The sequence below is a fragment of the Pararge aegeria genome, chromosome 10 (assembly GCF_905163445.1).
Source record: "Pararge aegeria chromosome 10, ilParAegt1.1, whole genome shotgun sequence".
Classification (NCBI taxonomy): domain Eukaryota; kingdom Metazoa; phylum Arthropoda; class Insecta; order Lepidoptera; family Nymphalidae; genus Pararge; species Pararge aegeria.
Window position 1 is genome coordinate 14,698,738 of NC_053189.1, and position 16,408 is coordinate 14,715,145.

A 16,408-nucleotide genomic window follows, 5' to 3' on the forward strand; every position below is an offset into this window, starting at 1 on the left:
AAACCTGCATGCCCGAGTTCTCCATAATGTTCTAAAAGGTAGGTGGAGTCCACCAATCCGCACTGGGCAAGCGTGGTGGACTACGGCATTAACCGCTTCTCGTGATGGCAGGAGACCCGTGCGCTGTACTGGACCGGTAATGGGTTGATATATTGAGGATGATGATGATCACTTTTATTACTAGGGAGGGAGGGATACGACAGATGTTCTCTGAGAATTAAACCAAAGAAATAATTAATATAATTTATTGAACGTATCAGAATATACAAAAAACGTTACAAATACAATTTTATTAGTTCATCACTGACAGCGGATGGCGTTAGTATGCCCAAGTCGGTAAAAAGTAGGGTGATATATGCAGGAGGTGTGTAGTCCACTAAAGGATGCTGTTTCGAAAGGTTTCCAGAACTGAGCACGCTTGAGAGGTATTTGAACTCTTTCGGTATGTCCCGTTGGTTGAGGGGGTATACTCTGGAGAATTTGAAACTTTCCGTCAGTACGTAAACAGGTTTCTTGAGTTCTAGTGCCGCCATTGCTATAGTATATGTACCAATCTGCGAATAAAAATGCTAAGTAGTATTTAATGCGAATGCATTATTTCTTTAAGGAGTTTCAAGGTCACGTATCAATTGTGCAATCGTATTGCAATTAAACGGTGATAGCCCAGTGGTTAGGACTTCGGCTTCACTTTCGGGCAGAGTTCGAATCCCAGCACGCACCACTAAATTTTTTAGGTGATATGTTTTCAAGCAATTAAAATATCACTTGCTTAAACGGTGGCGTAAAACATCGTGAGGAAACCTGCATGCCTGAGAGTTCTCCATAAAGTTCCCAAAGGTGGAGTCCACCAATCCGCACTGGGCACGCGTGGTGGACTACCGCCTTAGCTGCTTCTCATGATGGCAGGAGACCCATGTGCTGTAGTGGGCCGCTAATGGGTTGATATAATGACGATGATGATGAAACAAAAAAAAGTATATATGTATGTTAAAAGCATAAATAAATTTAGAAAAAAATGTGGGAATTACATACTCCCACTTCAGAAATTTTCGTAAAGAGGGTTACAACATTTTTACTTCATGTATATACAACGTGTAGATTGTAAACTGAAATAATACTTCACAGGCTTTTGAGGTACATTATGTACTGTCTCTGAGACAAATCTGTGAAACCGAAAACCTAATAGCTTTTGAGTAAACCACTGCCATAGTTTTTTTGAAAGAAACACAGATACAGCCCTTACATCACAAGCAAAATTAAAATCATGCGACTGCTGCCACTTCATTAAATACAAGTCAGTAGGTACTATGCGCGTGTCAGTATTTTATCTTCAATAAGTAAACTCTTAGAATGTTTTGAATTAGTTTTTGTGGAAAAATAAATAAGCTTCTCTTGATATATTATTTTTGCAGGGTCAATCTTTATTAAATATACTTATGCATTCTTCAAAATTCTTTCGTAATTCGGTTACACGTTTTAGATAGTTACCTTATTTATAATACCGCCACTCTCCGTTACACCTTCAGCGCCTAGCATCACGATGTCAACTTGCTCCATTATATAGCCCACGGCTGCATCTAATATGAGCGTCGCTTCTATACCGGCAGCTACTAACTCTTTATGCATACGTTCTCTGAAAGTTTCATTAGGGATTTCAAGCACCATGAAATTATTTTAGTTGTAAACGTAGATAGTGCACCAGGGTGTCAGCGTACTGAAAGCGTATAAGATTTATACGCTCATAATCGTACGTACTTTTTCGAGTACCTAAGCGACGCGCTTGCAAATCATATACTACAAAAGAATAATGCTGCCTAATTCCGTCACCTCTCCTAGAAGTTGCCAACCGGTCGTCTTAATTAAAAACGCATAAGCAAAAGGTATTTTGCAAGTGGACGTTAACAGAATATGTTCATGAAAAATATAACATAAATAAATATTTAAAATTTAAAAACCCTGACTTTCATTGTATCATAAATTATTCTACTTTTATAGTGGCGGCTATCTTTCATGTGATACCCATAGTGAGGGGAAAAAAGAATTTTTAAATTTCGGTGGCGGCGGCCACCTCGTACCGATTATCATCAAACATAGCTAAGAACTTTTACACACGAAAACAGAAGAACGGAACACCGATTAATTCATCTTTCAAAAAAAAAAATCAGTTCATTCTTTCGGGGCTATACGTTACGCACCCACACACGCACGCATGCAAACACTTTGTGTCAGTTTCGACGGAACAGAAACATGCCTGAGCAAGAAACTGGCATAAATGAAAATAGGACAATACTTCCATCATATTCATACTATTTACAACTCTAGAAGTAGAAAATTTATTTGTTGATACTTGTTGATTTTTATTCTAAAAGTAGAAAAATTGTATCAATATCCCAGTCGTCTCGGGCATGCTGGTGACTTTGTAACGCACTTCGTGATTTGCGGCACAGAAGGCTCGAGGGTGTTTCCGTTCCGTCAGAACTGACCCTTTGCCAGCGCGTCAACTTTCTTCTTACAAAAGTAATTAATGTGCTTTTTCTGATTGTGCATAAATGCATTTCCCAACGGCCTATAAAAAGTAAAGCAGAAATTAATACAAAAATCTTACCCACTGTTGTCAGGACATGACATTGTGACAAATACTTCAAACCGCTTGTTCGCCTTTGCAGCTTCTAACATAGCTTGTAGCACTACTCTTGAGCGTGAGTGTGTAAGTATCTTCTGTAATAACAAAAATAAGAGCTGTTGGTGCTAAAGCTAACTCAGATGTACATAAATATAACTAAAATAATTCCAAAGGTCTGAAAGTAGTATATTCTGTTTAGTTTTATATAGGGCGCGCAATGCTAGCGTACTTATTACTTAGATAAGATGAATAGTTCTACTCACACAACCATCACTAATAAATGGCAGTGCTTGCTTAGCAACTTTCCCCCGAGCTTCCAATAGTGTGTCTAAAAAGATTTGTCCTCTCTGCAACATTATTTGTTCACATTCTTCAAATGACTGAAAAGAAACGATAATTTTATTACAAATAATTAAAAAGTTATTCATCAATCAATATTATAAATCAACTTACATTTACATATACCTAAGCTTGTCTATTAATGTTAGTAGTTTAGTTTACGTTTACTTAAGTTAATTGTTACTAAATGCATCCTCCAATAATGTAAGTTTTTCTCTTTTTTTTCGCCATTTGAGCCTAGTATGGGCCTGCTTCTTTTTATGTAGTCCTCCCATAGTTTAATAGTCCCATAGTGTCAATGGTCTCCCTCTGGCTCTTCTGCCATGTGGGCCTTTCCACAGAGTTTCGCTTACGGTCCACAGTCAGTAAACTTCACTACATGACTTGCCTATTTCCACTTTATCTTTAATCATTATAAAAACCAATTAAAACAACCCACTACTTGGGTGTCCGCTCAGAATGAGAATGTTAATCCATAGTTTACTACCCTGACTAAGAGTGGATTGGTAGACCTCACACATATCTTTGAAAACATTATGGCATGTAGAAGAATTTCAAGCATACTGGTTTCATCACGATCTTTCCTTTTACCTTTCAAGGCGAATTCGGTCCCACGAAAGAAAGACCAAAATATTATTAACTTTTAGTCATAAACAAAAACTAGTCAGATAAGTACATAAATATAAAAGACAATAAAACCAAAAAAAATAGTATTATGGGGCAAAAAGAAAGTAATATACACTAGACACTAAAAATATAACATATATACATTATAACTTTCGTAGGGACTAAATAAGCTGCTCCAAAATGGGTTTACAGGTTTGAGTAATTAATTACACTTAGTTTATAGTAATTTTTATCAGGTTTGAGTAATAAAGACTAAAATGCTCTTTAAGACATGGAAGAAAGTTACAGGGATAAAAAAGGATTTATTTATTACTTCATCTGCAGTAGGAGTACCATTGATAAATTTGAAAAGCACTTGGAAAACTATGACCGGATCAAATCACTCCCCTTTCTTTAACAAATACATATGTTGTAAATACCTTATCATCTAACTTTGCAAAGGTGATAAACCTCATGAAGAGCTTGCATCCTGAGGAGACAGCTGTGACAGGCTGGTCACAGTGTCTCATGGCGTCCACAGCTAATTGCAGATTGAGGTGCAGCTCTCGGACTGTTGTTACTGGTCATTACATAAAGGGTTTGTGGTAAGTCTTCAATATCATTTTTTAATAATATATTTAATAATAACATTGCAGGAAGTTGCTGGACCCAAGCAGCACACAACCATGAAATTTTAATCAGCAGACCTATGTCCAGCTGTTTGCGTCTATCGGTTGACATGATGATGATAATTAAGACTCAAAATCATTAAATATTAAAATGTGTAATTTATTGTTGATTGTAGATCAGATAGTTACTCGTAGATCCTAGTATATCTCTAAGAAAAGTGTATAATTGCATCATCTACTTTTGCCATATATCACCATTATAAATTTCCATCAAACAGGCTGTACAGTTTCGCAAGATATTACATTTATTTGTGCATCTGAATTTTACACTAAAGTATACTTTATCAACAGTTCTACATTTGAATTGAGTTACTTTAATTTTACCTTTATAATTTTCTATCACAGTTAAAAATGTTTTTATCGCCGCCACACCAGCTGATACGTCTGCTTCTTCTTCCAGGATTTTTAAGAAAATTTCTTGAACTTCTATATTAAAAATATTAAGTTTTTATTTTTATTTCTATTTATTTATAATAATATCAAAAATTTCAACCTCAAACAACTTACCTTCTTTCTTCATTTTGTTACACTATTCAAAAACTAATGTTAGTTCAGTTTTTCTATTATTGTTTAGTTTCTTTGTTAATTAAATATTATAACATAGAACAAAATGTTTGTAATCTAACCTTAAATTTTAAAATTGTATTATTTGGTAACGTCACCTGTCAATTGTCATGTCCAACCTGTCATTTGTAATGTCCAAATGACAGAAAAGTTTCATTTTTTTACCTTTAGCCTTAAATTTTTTTTAATTATAAGTTAAATTTTTCAAATTGGATTTGATTGATTTAAAATTCATAAAATGTATGATTAGTGGTACAATAAGTGTACGATTAGCGACATCTAGTGCTGAGTTCGAGACCATAATGTTTTCACAAAATTAATATGACCTGCCTATTTCAGTTTTGAATAATTTACGAGCTTTAAAATAATAACAACAGTTACGAAACCTTTAACTATAGTATAAAAATTGTAATAGACGTTAATCTTTAAGAAACTATATATCTTAGCTATATCTTAGCCTGGCACGTTTGTAACTCTCTTAGGCGAAATTGTAGTCAACGAATGGAGTTATCATCAGCACCTAACAGTAATGGTTAATGGTAGGTAACATATTATAAGTAGGTTTGAACGCTTCATAAGTGTCTGTGATGAGGTCTCCATGTATAAAACATTTTTGAAATTGAATTTGAATTATATTGTTTTTTAAACTTGCTTGGTTGTTTACACTGAATTAAGAACATTTTTACTATTAAGACTAAATATAAAATAAACAAAGCGCCATCTAGTATCGAGTAGTAATTGATAGCTGAAAAAGATTTTCATGGATGGTTGATTAATAATAGATTGCCTGTACATTTGAAGTAGTCAAAAGTGGATTTTTTATTTGGCTTTAACAAAGTTCCTATAAAAACGAAACCTAGAATATACTAATCAAGCGAACGGAATTCACGGTCACCGATTGTAGTTCACCTGCGACATTACCACTTTACTATTACAGTAAACCGCGATGTTGAAAGGATAAGACGCGTTACCTATAACTTCATTTGACTTTGCCGGAAAAGTTTAATGTTTAGTGTTGATTTATAAAAAAAAACTGCAAGAGGAAAAACAAAGATGGGTAATTCGGCTTCCCTGAAACTGAATGATAAGAGAAAATGGCAGTAAGTTGTTAAAATATTTTGCTGAATATTTTTATTTCTTTGATTTAACAACTTCATGTTTCATAAACAATGTTCACTAGTTATAATTAAGTCTTTTTAAGAAGCTATTACATTGAACTAATGCTCTAACTTTTTCGGTACCTAATAAAAGTATTTCGATATGTAGTTAGGATTTTTTTTTTTACCAGCAGATTAACTATCACTATTTTATCATTAAGTAGGTATTTGTATTCTGTTGCAACAGCTATACATTTTCTTTCCGACCTCACTCTAGTAACTAAGATTACTCAGTACTTATAAATAAATAAAATAAAAAGCCTTTAATTTCTTGCATTCCATAGTACAATTTCATTTACAGTGTGCATATAGAATAGATTAGAAATAAATAAATTAAAATTAATGTGATTATGATTAGCAAATAATTACAATATAATAATAATATATTCAAATCCATTTTATTTTTGTAGTTTCATTTAAAAATGTATAAGTAAATTCATTAGTTGTCGATTTAAGTTAGTGTTATAATTTGCATAACATCTTCGCAGTAATCAATTTAATGTTTTTTTAGCAAGAACCCTCTCCATGAAAGGTAAAGGCCTCCTCCAGAGAAGACCAGTACTCTCTATTCTCTGCCGCTCGTAACCAATGAGGACCTGCTACTTTTATGATATCGTCTACCCAGCGTGCATTTGGTCTTCCTCTCTTTCTCTGTCCTAGTGGGCCTGTCCATTGTGTTGTCTTTCTTGTCCATCTGTCGTCGCTTAGCCTCGCTACGTGACGACAGACAGACGACTCAGTACTTATTGTGAATCAAATCACGCTATAGCTTACCTACAGTACCTACTTGAACGGTATGTTTGTTTGTTTGTAATAGTATGTTTTGATATGAGTTCAAAATACCTGATCATAATCATCATTGGAACCAGTGGACTTCCACGGTTGCCGCTTGGGTCCAGTGGCTCCCTGCGACTTGCTTGTTCTCATCCCGTCCACCAAGTGGAGGGCTCTACCAACTCTGCGTTTACTCTTGGCAACCCTAATTTGCCTCAGGACCCCAACGTCCATCGGTTCTCCGAGCTTTGTGCCCCGACCTAGGTTGCCAACTCACCTTGTACTAAGCGATAAGGCCGCCTTTTGAATTCTGCTTAAGTCTTTGCTTTTCTATTTTGTGCAAGTAAAGAGTATTATATAACTAAAAAAAATGATTAGTTCAGACTTGTCGGAGTTATGGAGTAACAATGCTAAAAATCATTATCAAACGTTGCCGATCTGTTAATATTTTGAGATCGTTGTAATAAGAAATGTACCAATAATAGTGGGTGACATCCCGTCAGATTATAGACAATATCTAGGTTCGGTTTTTTAAATTCAGAAGGTCAGTTCTTAAACTCCGTCTTGATTTTTTTGTATAAGTTGGATAAATAAGGCAGTGGGTAGGTATGCGCTAAGAAAGGTTTTACTAAAATCCACTCCGGAAGGAGTGAAATATTGATTAAACAGTTGGCTGTAGCATATAGAGGAAAAGTATGGGAAAATTTGCGTTATAGATACTGTAAGCGGACAAGTCGCGGGCAACAATGGTTTCATCAATTCTCTTTCTATTCGATATGGGAGTCTTTACAATAGTTCTAATCCCTACATCCTGTGAGAAAGAATGATTTACCCAGTGATGGCATTCTCCATAAGGCTAAGGATATTGTTGTAGGGATTTCGTTTTTTTTAGTTTAATATGTGTAAATATATCTCTGTAGTGTTTTGAGTTTCATTCATAGACATTTTTTTAGGCAAGCGCGTCCCATCTTCGGCCACATCTGCATTGTCCATCAGGTGAGATTGTGGTCAAGCTCTAGTGTAGTCTGGTATATAACCAATAAAAAAAACATTGTGTTTCGAGTTTCACTTTTGTAGTGTTTTGAGTTTCACTTTTGAAGTGTTCTGTTTTTCACTGGTGTGTTACGGTAACGGTAACTGTCGGATATGGCGTCACAAAATACGCAAGCCTCGCTCGCCGGAAAGTAAAAGTGAGGCCGTTCGGTAGTTTGGATTATGAGGACAACGCAAGCAGCCATTGTTTTGCGCGTCAAATAACACAAAACAGATATCTCCTTTTGCGTTCGAACTATAGGTACATTTTAGGTATTCGCTACATATAAGAGTTACTCAGTTTTTTACACTCTGTACACGGTACACCTACTTTATTTGTATAATACTAATAATAATTAGTATACTACGACATTACACACATCGCCATCTAGCCCCAAAGTAAGCGTAGCCTGTGTTATGGGTACTAAGAAAGCTGATGAATATTTTTATGATACAATACACATAAATTGACTGCCGATTGGCGCAGTTTGCAGCGATCCTGCTTTCCGAGGTCCAAGGCCGTGGGTTCGATTCCCACTACTAGAAAATGTTTGTGTGATGAGCATGAATGTTTTTCAGTATCTGGGTGTTTATATGTATATTCTAAGTATTTATATACGTACGTACCTTACATAAGAGACGGGTTTTGTAGGTTGGCGGGTTTTAACGATTGTATTCGCTTGTTCGCCTACGTCTAGTCTTTCATCAGTCAGACTTTTGAACAGAAAAGCCGAACATAGAAAACCATAGATACGTAACCTCCTGGAGTAGAACCCGGAATTTCGTGATCGATAGTAGTTTATCATAATGATTATCGCCAGACAGTTTTAGAGCATAGACCCACCACGCTTCTTCAATGTGATTTGGCTGGCCCGACCCGAGATTCGAACTCAGGACCTCGAGACCCAAAGTTGAACATGCTTATCACTGTAGCAACGAGGCAGAGTAGCAGTGTATAGAGTAATGTGAAGTAAATCTAGAAAATTCGTTTGCGAAAATGCATAAAAATGCACTTTGCACTCATACTTACTTACAAGGTTTATGATTCGCAATTTGAATAGTAGTTACTTTACATAATACAATAAAGGCATGGTCGTAAACCTATGTTTTAATAGCATTTTATCACACAAGTTTGTTTCCTATTCTTACGTAAATATGTGGAATAATCAATAACATAATGTTTTGTAAACGAATAACGTAAATATAATAAAAAAAATTTTTTACATAAGCGTTACTCCTCACCGGACTGCACGACACGCGACCGCGCGAGAGCGGTGCGCACGCGATTTCGCACGTTTTAGACGGTTGAAAAGACGTAATTCTTGAACCGAGGCTTCATAGCCCTACATAACTGCCATACTTCGAGTGATAGAACATTCAACAATTTGACTGCTAAACACACTTATCGCCGCTCCTGGTCGAGCCTTGTCCGCTGTCGGGGTGTGCTTCCCTTTTTTTTTTTCTCTTTATTTAAAGTTAGGTTTGCTCGTTGTACAGTTCCTGTTAAAGTCACTCTTTTCAGAGCATACTGTACATCCTTTTACACGAGCAGCCTGTGGATTAATTACACGCATAAACAGTACAGTGCCCTCCGCTTTCAGTAGAATAATGCGTTTAGGATGCTGATGGGATTGCCTCGGTCTTGCAGCGCGTCAGGGATGTTTGCCGAAGCGCATATAGATTGTTTCTACACGATCATGCGAAAACGGTGTACATCCTTGGTGCGCAGGGTTCGGGCTAGTTCCAGCGGCCTCCTGAGGGCACTTTCTGGTAGGACTGATTGTCAGTACCTGTCAGTACCAATCGGGCATGCCAGAAGGGTTTTATATAAACTATTTCCTTAGGCTAAGTTTACTAACATTTAACTTTGTATTTTACTAACCATTTATGATTCAAGTCGGTCGAAATAAATAAATTTTGTTTTATTTAAAGAGCTTACTCACATAATGTGACTATGTCGCTCTGTTAGTTATGTACAGATATATTTTATACTCTTAATCTTAAATATGTTCTTACTAATTTATATATCAGTTTTGATTCTGATCTAAGATGAAACGCTAAAAAGCTATTTACATCTACTATACTTAAATAACTATCTTATTAGATTTAGGAGTCTTCTGACACAGGGGTAGTAATACTACTCTTAAAAGAAGGCTTCAGCGATATATTGATGCCACTTTGTTTCTTACCGAAATAAACTATTTTTATTTATTTATTTATCTAGTAAACTCATTCTAAGTTGTTCATTCCGAACACATTCCAACACAACGTGATAAATTAGGACTTTCATTTTTTCCAATGAGGTAGGCAAACTTATTTGTTGGAATATGTCCGAAACAAAGTCTTAGCGCTGTAATTGTATCAGAGCGATTCAGATAACAGTTATCGTACCAACAGTACCTAAATGGCTGGGACTGCATCGTCTTGTACCACCTTTCTCTCTGGATCGCTGATCGAAATATTCAGTCCAGTGAGAAAGGCACTTTGCTTTGACTTGCCAAGTGATATCTGAAAAATAGGGGTCTAGCAAAACCTCCATACCATCCAGACAAGCATGTTTAGCAAGAAGATCTACAGTTTCATAACCCGCAATGCCTACATGGGATGGGATCCACTGCAAATATACATTTTTAAATTTTGAAGAGAGGCCCTAGAGAACATTATGGAGAAGTCTGGGATGGAACACGTTGCAGGACGTGCCATTGCATGCCCTGCGAAGTGTTGCTTGGTCCGTCACTTATTACTCTGAAAAAAATCTGATATTTCCTACCAAGAGGTCGTGTTAGGACATATTATCTGCACGTTAAGTAATTAAAATATCACTTGCATCAACGGTGAAGGAAAACATCGTGAGGAAACCTGTATGCCTGAGAGTTCTACATTATGTTCTCAAAGGTGTGTGGAGTTCACCAATCCGCACTCGGCCAGCGTGGTGGACAACGGCCTTAACCCCTTCTCAGTGTGGGAGGAGACCCGTACCCTGTAGTTGGCCGGTAATGGTTTGATGTGATAAACCAATTTTTATTATGGAATGCATGGGTAGTAGTGGTAGCTTTTCAGTGCAAAATGTCATTATACTACATAGTTTCAATGTCCACTACTGTTTTATTATTTTTAATAATCGTAATCTTGTTTAAAGTCATATATATACAAATAGAAAAATCGTTTAAAAAGTCGCCACAATATATAGCCTATATAAAAATAGATTATGGCTGAAAATCTTAATATTGCTGCAAATGGTCAACAGCAGGTGCGGTCAACTATACGGTCAAACACCCTACCTATTTATGAATATTCCGTTATTTCTATGCCGGTAAATAGTTTTCCATCTATGAATAATGAAATACTAAATGTATGTATCCATTCGTTGTCATTTTATTGCAAGGAGTGTTTATGTAATAATAAATAGATGATAATATGCCTGAGTCAGGTTTTCCGTATTTGTTAAGTAGTTAAGTTTAGTTTATTAGAACAAAATTGATGACTAATTTCCGTTAAACATGCGACTCACTAATAAAGCGTAGATCCACGAGCTGCTCTAGCACAGGTAGGTATTTATGGTGAAATAAAACCCATCAAGAACCCTGCTTTCCGAGTCCAAGACCGTGGGTTTGATTCCCGCAACTGGAAAATGTTTGTGTGATGTAATTTCCATCTTATATATATATAATAATCATCAGTTAATTACATCAGTAGTTTATATATATATATATATATATATAAGATGGATGATGGATATATATATATATATATATATTTCTTGTGTGCGTGTGTATGTCACTTAATTCCTTTTAGACGGCTAGACTGATTTGAATAAATTTGTTGGTATACGTTTGGGTGGCAAAGTCCGCTGAGGAGTTCTGTCCCCTATCTGCAACCACAGTCAGATCTACACAAAGTTTGGGCAAAATTAAACACATATTATAACCTCTATAGTACAAAAATATTTATTTAAATCTGTTATAATTTGTCGATTTTGTTTGTTGAGTTATGGTGTAAAATCGTCAAACACTTTCATCCCCCTCTTCCAAAGGAACCGAGCTTAATGTCGTGATAAAAAGTATCCTATATTACTTCTAACACTTCCAAGAATATGTGTACAAAGAATGTGTAAATTTCATGAGGATCGGTTAAGTAGTTTTTGCGTGAAAGCGTAACAAACAAACTTACATTGACATTTATTATTTAGTAGGGATAGGGATAGGGATAGGGATAGGGATTATTATAAAGTGCAGTTGTCAGATTGTCAATTAGTATATACGGGATCCCGGCTAAAAACCTTGTACCCGACACTACAACTCGTAGAAATACTATCATATTTAGAAATTATAAATTTCCTTATTCGACTCGTGCTTGGAATCGAACTCGGGATATCCAAATTAAAGATCACAGCGCAAAACATTGCATTGAGATAAATAAAGAGTCACGACCTTGATAGCCGCGTGATAAATTATCTCAGAGGATTAGACGATTGTATTAACGACATGACAAAATTAAACTACACTGCACAGAGGATTTGCGTCCAGTCATTACTATGGTACATACTTACCTAACATATTTTTTATCTACTCAAGGACAACGCATAGATTTCTATATTTTATATATACAATAAAGTAAGGCTAATTAGTTATTATTTGTGTAAGTGCCTGTTAAACCTGAAGTGTAGTTATTCTTCCATATACAACGTGTCCATAAATTTAACGATACGTGGTTACTAGAGGATGGACTGGATGGATAAAAAAAAGGATAACAAAAATATCTCAATTTATTGTTTCATGAAAGAAAAAAAAAATTAACTGAAATAATGGTTTTTTCACAAGTTAGAGTGTTTTCGGGTTTCACACATGACGGACAGGATTTTTTTTTTACCTATTTTGGTGTATTTTTCCAATTCTATTGCAGTAAATCAATTTTTTAAAAGTATGGAATTAATCTCCATTAAATTATCTCGACAATAGTATGCAAAATATCTTGATTCCGTGAACTAACAAAGCTATAATAATAAAAATAGCCGCCGAACTGAGGCGAAAAAAATTTTTCGGCGATCGTAAATCACTCTCTGATGCTTCGCATCATGAGTCGTGCAATATATATCCTTCATACATTTACAACCCTAATGCATTTTTAACTACGATGAAGGGATTTTTTAACTATTACAGTTTCTATTTTTTTCGTATAGGTTTGATGATGATTATTGTTTCAACCCCATCATCACCATCATATCAACCCATTACCGGCCCACAACAACGGCCTCCTCCCACAATGAGATAGGGTTAAGGCCGTAGTCCACCACGCTAGCCCAATGCTGATTGGTGGACTCCACACTCCTTTGAGAACATTATATAGAACTCTCAGGCACACAGGTTTCCTCACGATGTTTTTCTTCACCGTTTTTTTGTTTTAATCTTAATTTTAAGAGATGATTCGCTGGGCGAATAAGCCTCTCTATAATGTTTTCCTTCACCGTAGAAGCAAGTTATATTTTAATTACTTAAAACGCACATAACTTGGTAAAGTTAGAGGTGCGTTCTGGGATTCGAACTCGGGCCCCCGAAAGTTAAATCGAGCTCACATCTATTGGGCTACCGCTTCAGATTTTTTTTTATAGGGCCTTATAATATAAGGTGTCTTGAGTCTATATAGTCGTAGGGCTTCGTCGGTGCGTACATCTGTTTAAGTGTGTATGTCAGTTCGAACGTTTCTACGTCTGTCCATCTAGTAGGAGTATTTTCCGGTCACTCCAGCACTATGAGACCTCACTGCGATCATCAGTTCTTTGAACCATGTGCCCTTCTATATTTACTGAGCTACTTCTATGATATAAATAAAGATACTATGGTAAGTAGAAAATCTCAACGCAACGATCTTAAAATAAGTCTGAAGTTGGAATCTGGGATGATTGCGTGCGTTTCCAGCTTTCTACATCAGTCAGCAAATTCGATATAAATTGCACTTTCTATACGCCAACTCGTATAGGAACAATATTATAAGGTACGCTCTCTTGATACTCGTAGTTGCTCGTATATAAATGCGATTGGAAATTATATTGTACATGTGGCCCAGTAGATCCCCGGTATCGGAAATTTCTAAATTTCTGGTCTGGCGGTCTGGTCTTCTGCCGTGGCTAGTTAGGTACTACCTTACGGATTATTACGTGCCGCTAAGCAATTTAGCGTTTCGGTACGATGTCGCGTAGAAACCGATTAGTACTACCATACCCCTAAAATCTTAGGTGGTTGCCATATTAGACCGCATACGAACATACCAGCAGGTGAGATAGCAGTCAAGGACTAACGAAATAAAAAAAAAAAAAAGTTAATTATAATAATCACATGTTAGTGATAATAAAAAAAATTTACATTATCCCGGAGTTCAGTGACATACACACGCACACAAGAAATATATATATATATATATATATATATAAAAATAAGACGATTTACAGTAGGTAGGTACAGGTATTTGTACCTAAACACAATTACAATTATTGGCCTTCTGCAATGATTACATTGCCGGGCTACCGGACATAGGAAGTGTGTGTGAATGTAATTAAAATATAACGAGATATGAATATGTATCGGTATGTGTCTATGGCTTTTGCATTATTTAATTATTTTTGCTGTGTCATAAAACTGACTTAAAGAGTATGATAGAGAAGTTGACAAATAATACTCGGCGGGAAGTGGAAAGCTTTATTAATTATTCATTCTAAACTTGCGGTATTAGGAATCTGAGCTTCTAGATAGAACTTTCTAGATAGTTTTTAATGGGAGGGAGAGTTACGCATGGAGCCACTCACCACGTTGTTCCAATGTTATTCAGTGAGCTTTTTCGTTAACTTTTATATGCTACACAGAAAAATCAAATACCCTAAAAATTTTGGTACAACCCTGTAATAAAATGCAGAACCGTGCGATTGTATTTGAACACATTTACCATTTGACCAATGCCGTAGTTTGAAATCACGTCCACTTCATAAGATCATAAGACTTGTGTTTTGTGTGAAAGTTAAATATTTTGTTTGATTGACTGTTTTTACCTAATTTTGGAACGGCTTTTATCGAAGATACTTCCCAGACAGGTAGACTATGGAAATCCACCTATGAGAGGGTGAAATGCAGTTTAGAAGATTGTATGAAAGCGGTTGTCGGTTCTCTCCCCCCCATCTAGAAACTTTATTATGACTGCACTAACTTCTTGCATAACCACACAAAACTATTCTATACTTATTCTTTTCTTTCTTTGAAAATTGGAAACCAGTGTCTGTCTTTTGTTTGTTTGAAGCCTTCTCAGGGCGTAATCATTCAACTGAATGCAAATGCTGCTGTGCTGAACAGAGTCATCATCATCAACAACCCATTAATAACCAGATACAGGACACTGGTCTCTTCTCAGAATGAGTAGAGACCAGGGTTTAGGTCGTAGTCCTCCACGCTGGCCAAGTCCGGATTGCTATACTTCACACGCCTTTGAAAGCATTATGAAAAACTGTTAGGCATTCGGATTTCCTTACGATGTTAACCTTTACCTGTTAAGCAAGTCATATTAAATTTCTCAAAACGCGCATAACTCCGAAAATTTTGAGGTGCGTCCCTGAGAAACCAAAGCCTTGCTCACGAGGCTACCATCTATTATGAGCAGTTTAAATAAAAATTGGTAATATATAGCTCTTAAGTCCCAACGAGTCATCGTCGGACCACTCAACTCAGTCATGTTGACTTTAATAACTGAAGCTGCTGATAGTTCTAGTTATTTGTTTTAGTAAAAGCGCGCCTCTTAACTGATGCATTCGCCTCATAACGTTATGAAATCCCTCAGTGCCCGAAGACTAAAGTCTTCGAACAGTGCGTGTTGCCAGTAATGACTTACGGAACTGAGACATGGCCGCAAACTATGGGCCTAATAAGAAGGCTCAGAGTCGCTCAGCGACGGAGAGACCTATGCTTGGAGTGTCTCTACGTGTTCAAATCAGAAATTAGGAGATCCGTAGAAGAACTAGATTTACCGACGTAGCTCAGCGAGTCGCGAAGCTGAAGTGGCAATGGGCAGGGCACATAGCTCGGAGAACCGATGGACGTTGGGGTCTTAAGGTGCTGGAGTGGCGACCCCGCACCGGTAAACGCAGCGTAGGTCGGCCCCCAACGAGGTGGACGGATGACATCAGGCGAGTCGCCGGGAGTCGCTGGAGGCAAGCGGCCCAGGACCGTGTATTGTAGAACTCCCTACAAGTCGTCGAACCTATTTGCGAGACGATTCGTAATGACTCTCGAGAACAACTTGTTGACATGGCTCAGCAGCCCCCCAGCTAAAGCTGAAGTGGCAATGAGCAGGTCACATATTTCGGAGAACCGATGGACGTTGTGGTCTTAACATGATGGATTGGCGACCAGTAAACGCAGTGTAGGTTGGCAGATGACCCAAAGAGGTGTACAGATGATATCAGGCAAGTCGCTGGGAGCCGCTGGAGGTAAGCAGCCCGGGACCGTGTACGTCGATTGGTTGGAATTATGATGTTGATGATGAACGTTATGAAATCGTATAATTTATTTTTCCGGCTCGGGGTCTTACTATTATTGTTGACGATTTGTTGAAGATTATCAAAATTAAGCTTAATTTGCTATACT

At 36.7% G+C, this 16,408-nt stretch overlaps 1 protein-coding gene across 1 annotated transcript; it reads right to left on the minus strand.

The window, feature by feature from the left end:
* Positions 1-231: 231 nt before the first annotated feature.
* On the minus strand, positions 232-4,917 carry LOC120626804 (translation initiation factor eIF-2B subunit alpha). The gene is made up of 7 exons (XM_039894554.1): positions 4,765-4,917; positions 4,582-4,683; positions 4,009-4,148; positions 2,887-3,003; positions 2,606-2,718; positions 1,489-1,633; positions 232-554 (listed from the first exon to the last, which is right to left on the minus strand). Exons 1-7 carry the CDS (start codon positions 4,775-4,777, stop codon positions 276-278), a joined length of 909 nt encoding a protein of 302 aa, XP_039750488.1. The 5' UTR covers positions 4,778-4,917; the 3' UTR covers positions 232-275.
* Between the last annotated feature and the right edge of the window lie 11,491 nt (positions 4,918-16,408).

Excerpts from the sequence above, each read along its gene's own strand:
- LOC120626804 (XM_039894554.1), bottom strand. Across the intron at positions 4,149-4,581 it reads TGTGATAGAAAATTATAAAG|TAACAACAGTCCGAGAGCTG; the intron begins GTAAAATTAAAG and ends TGTAATGACCAG. Across the intron at positions 2,719-2,886 it reads CATTTATTAGTGATGGTTGT|AAGATACTTACACACTCACG; the intron begins GTGAGTAGAACT and ends TTGTTATTACAG.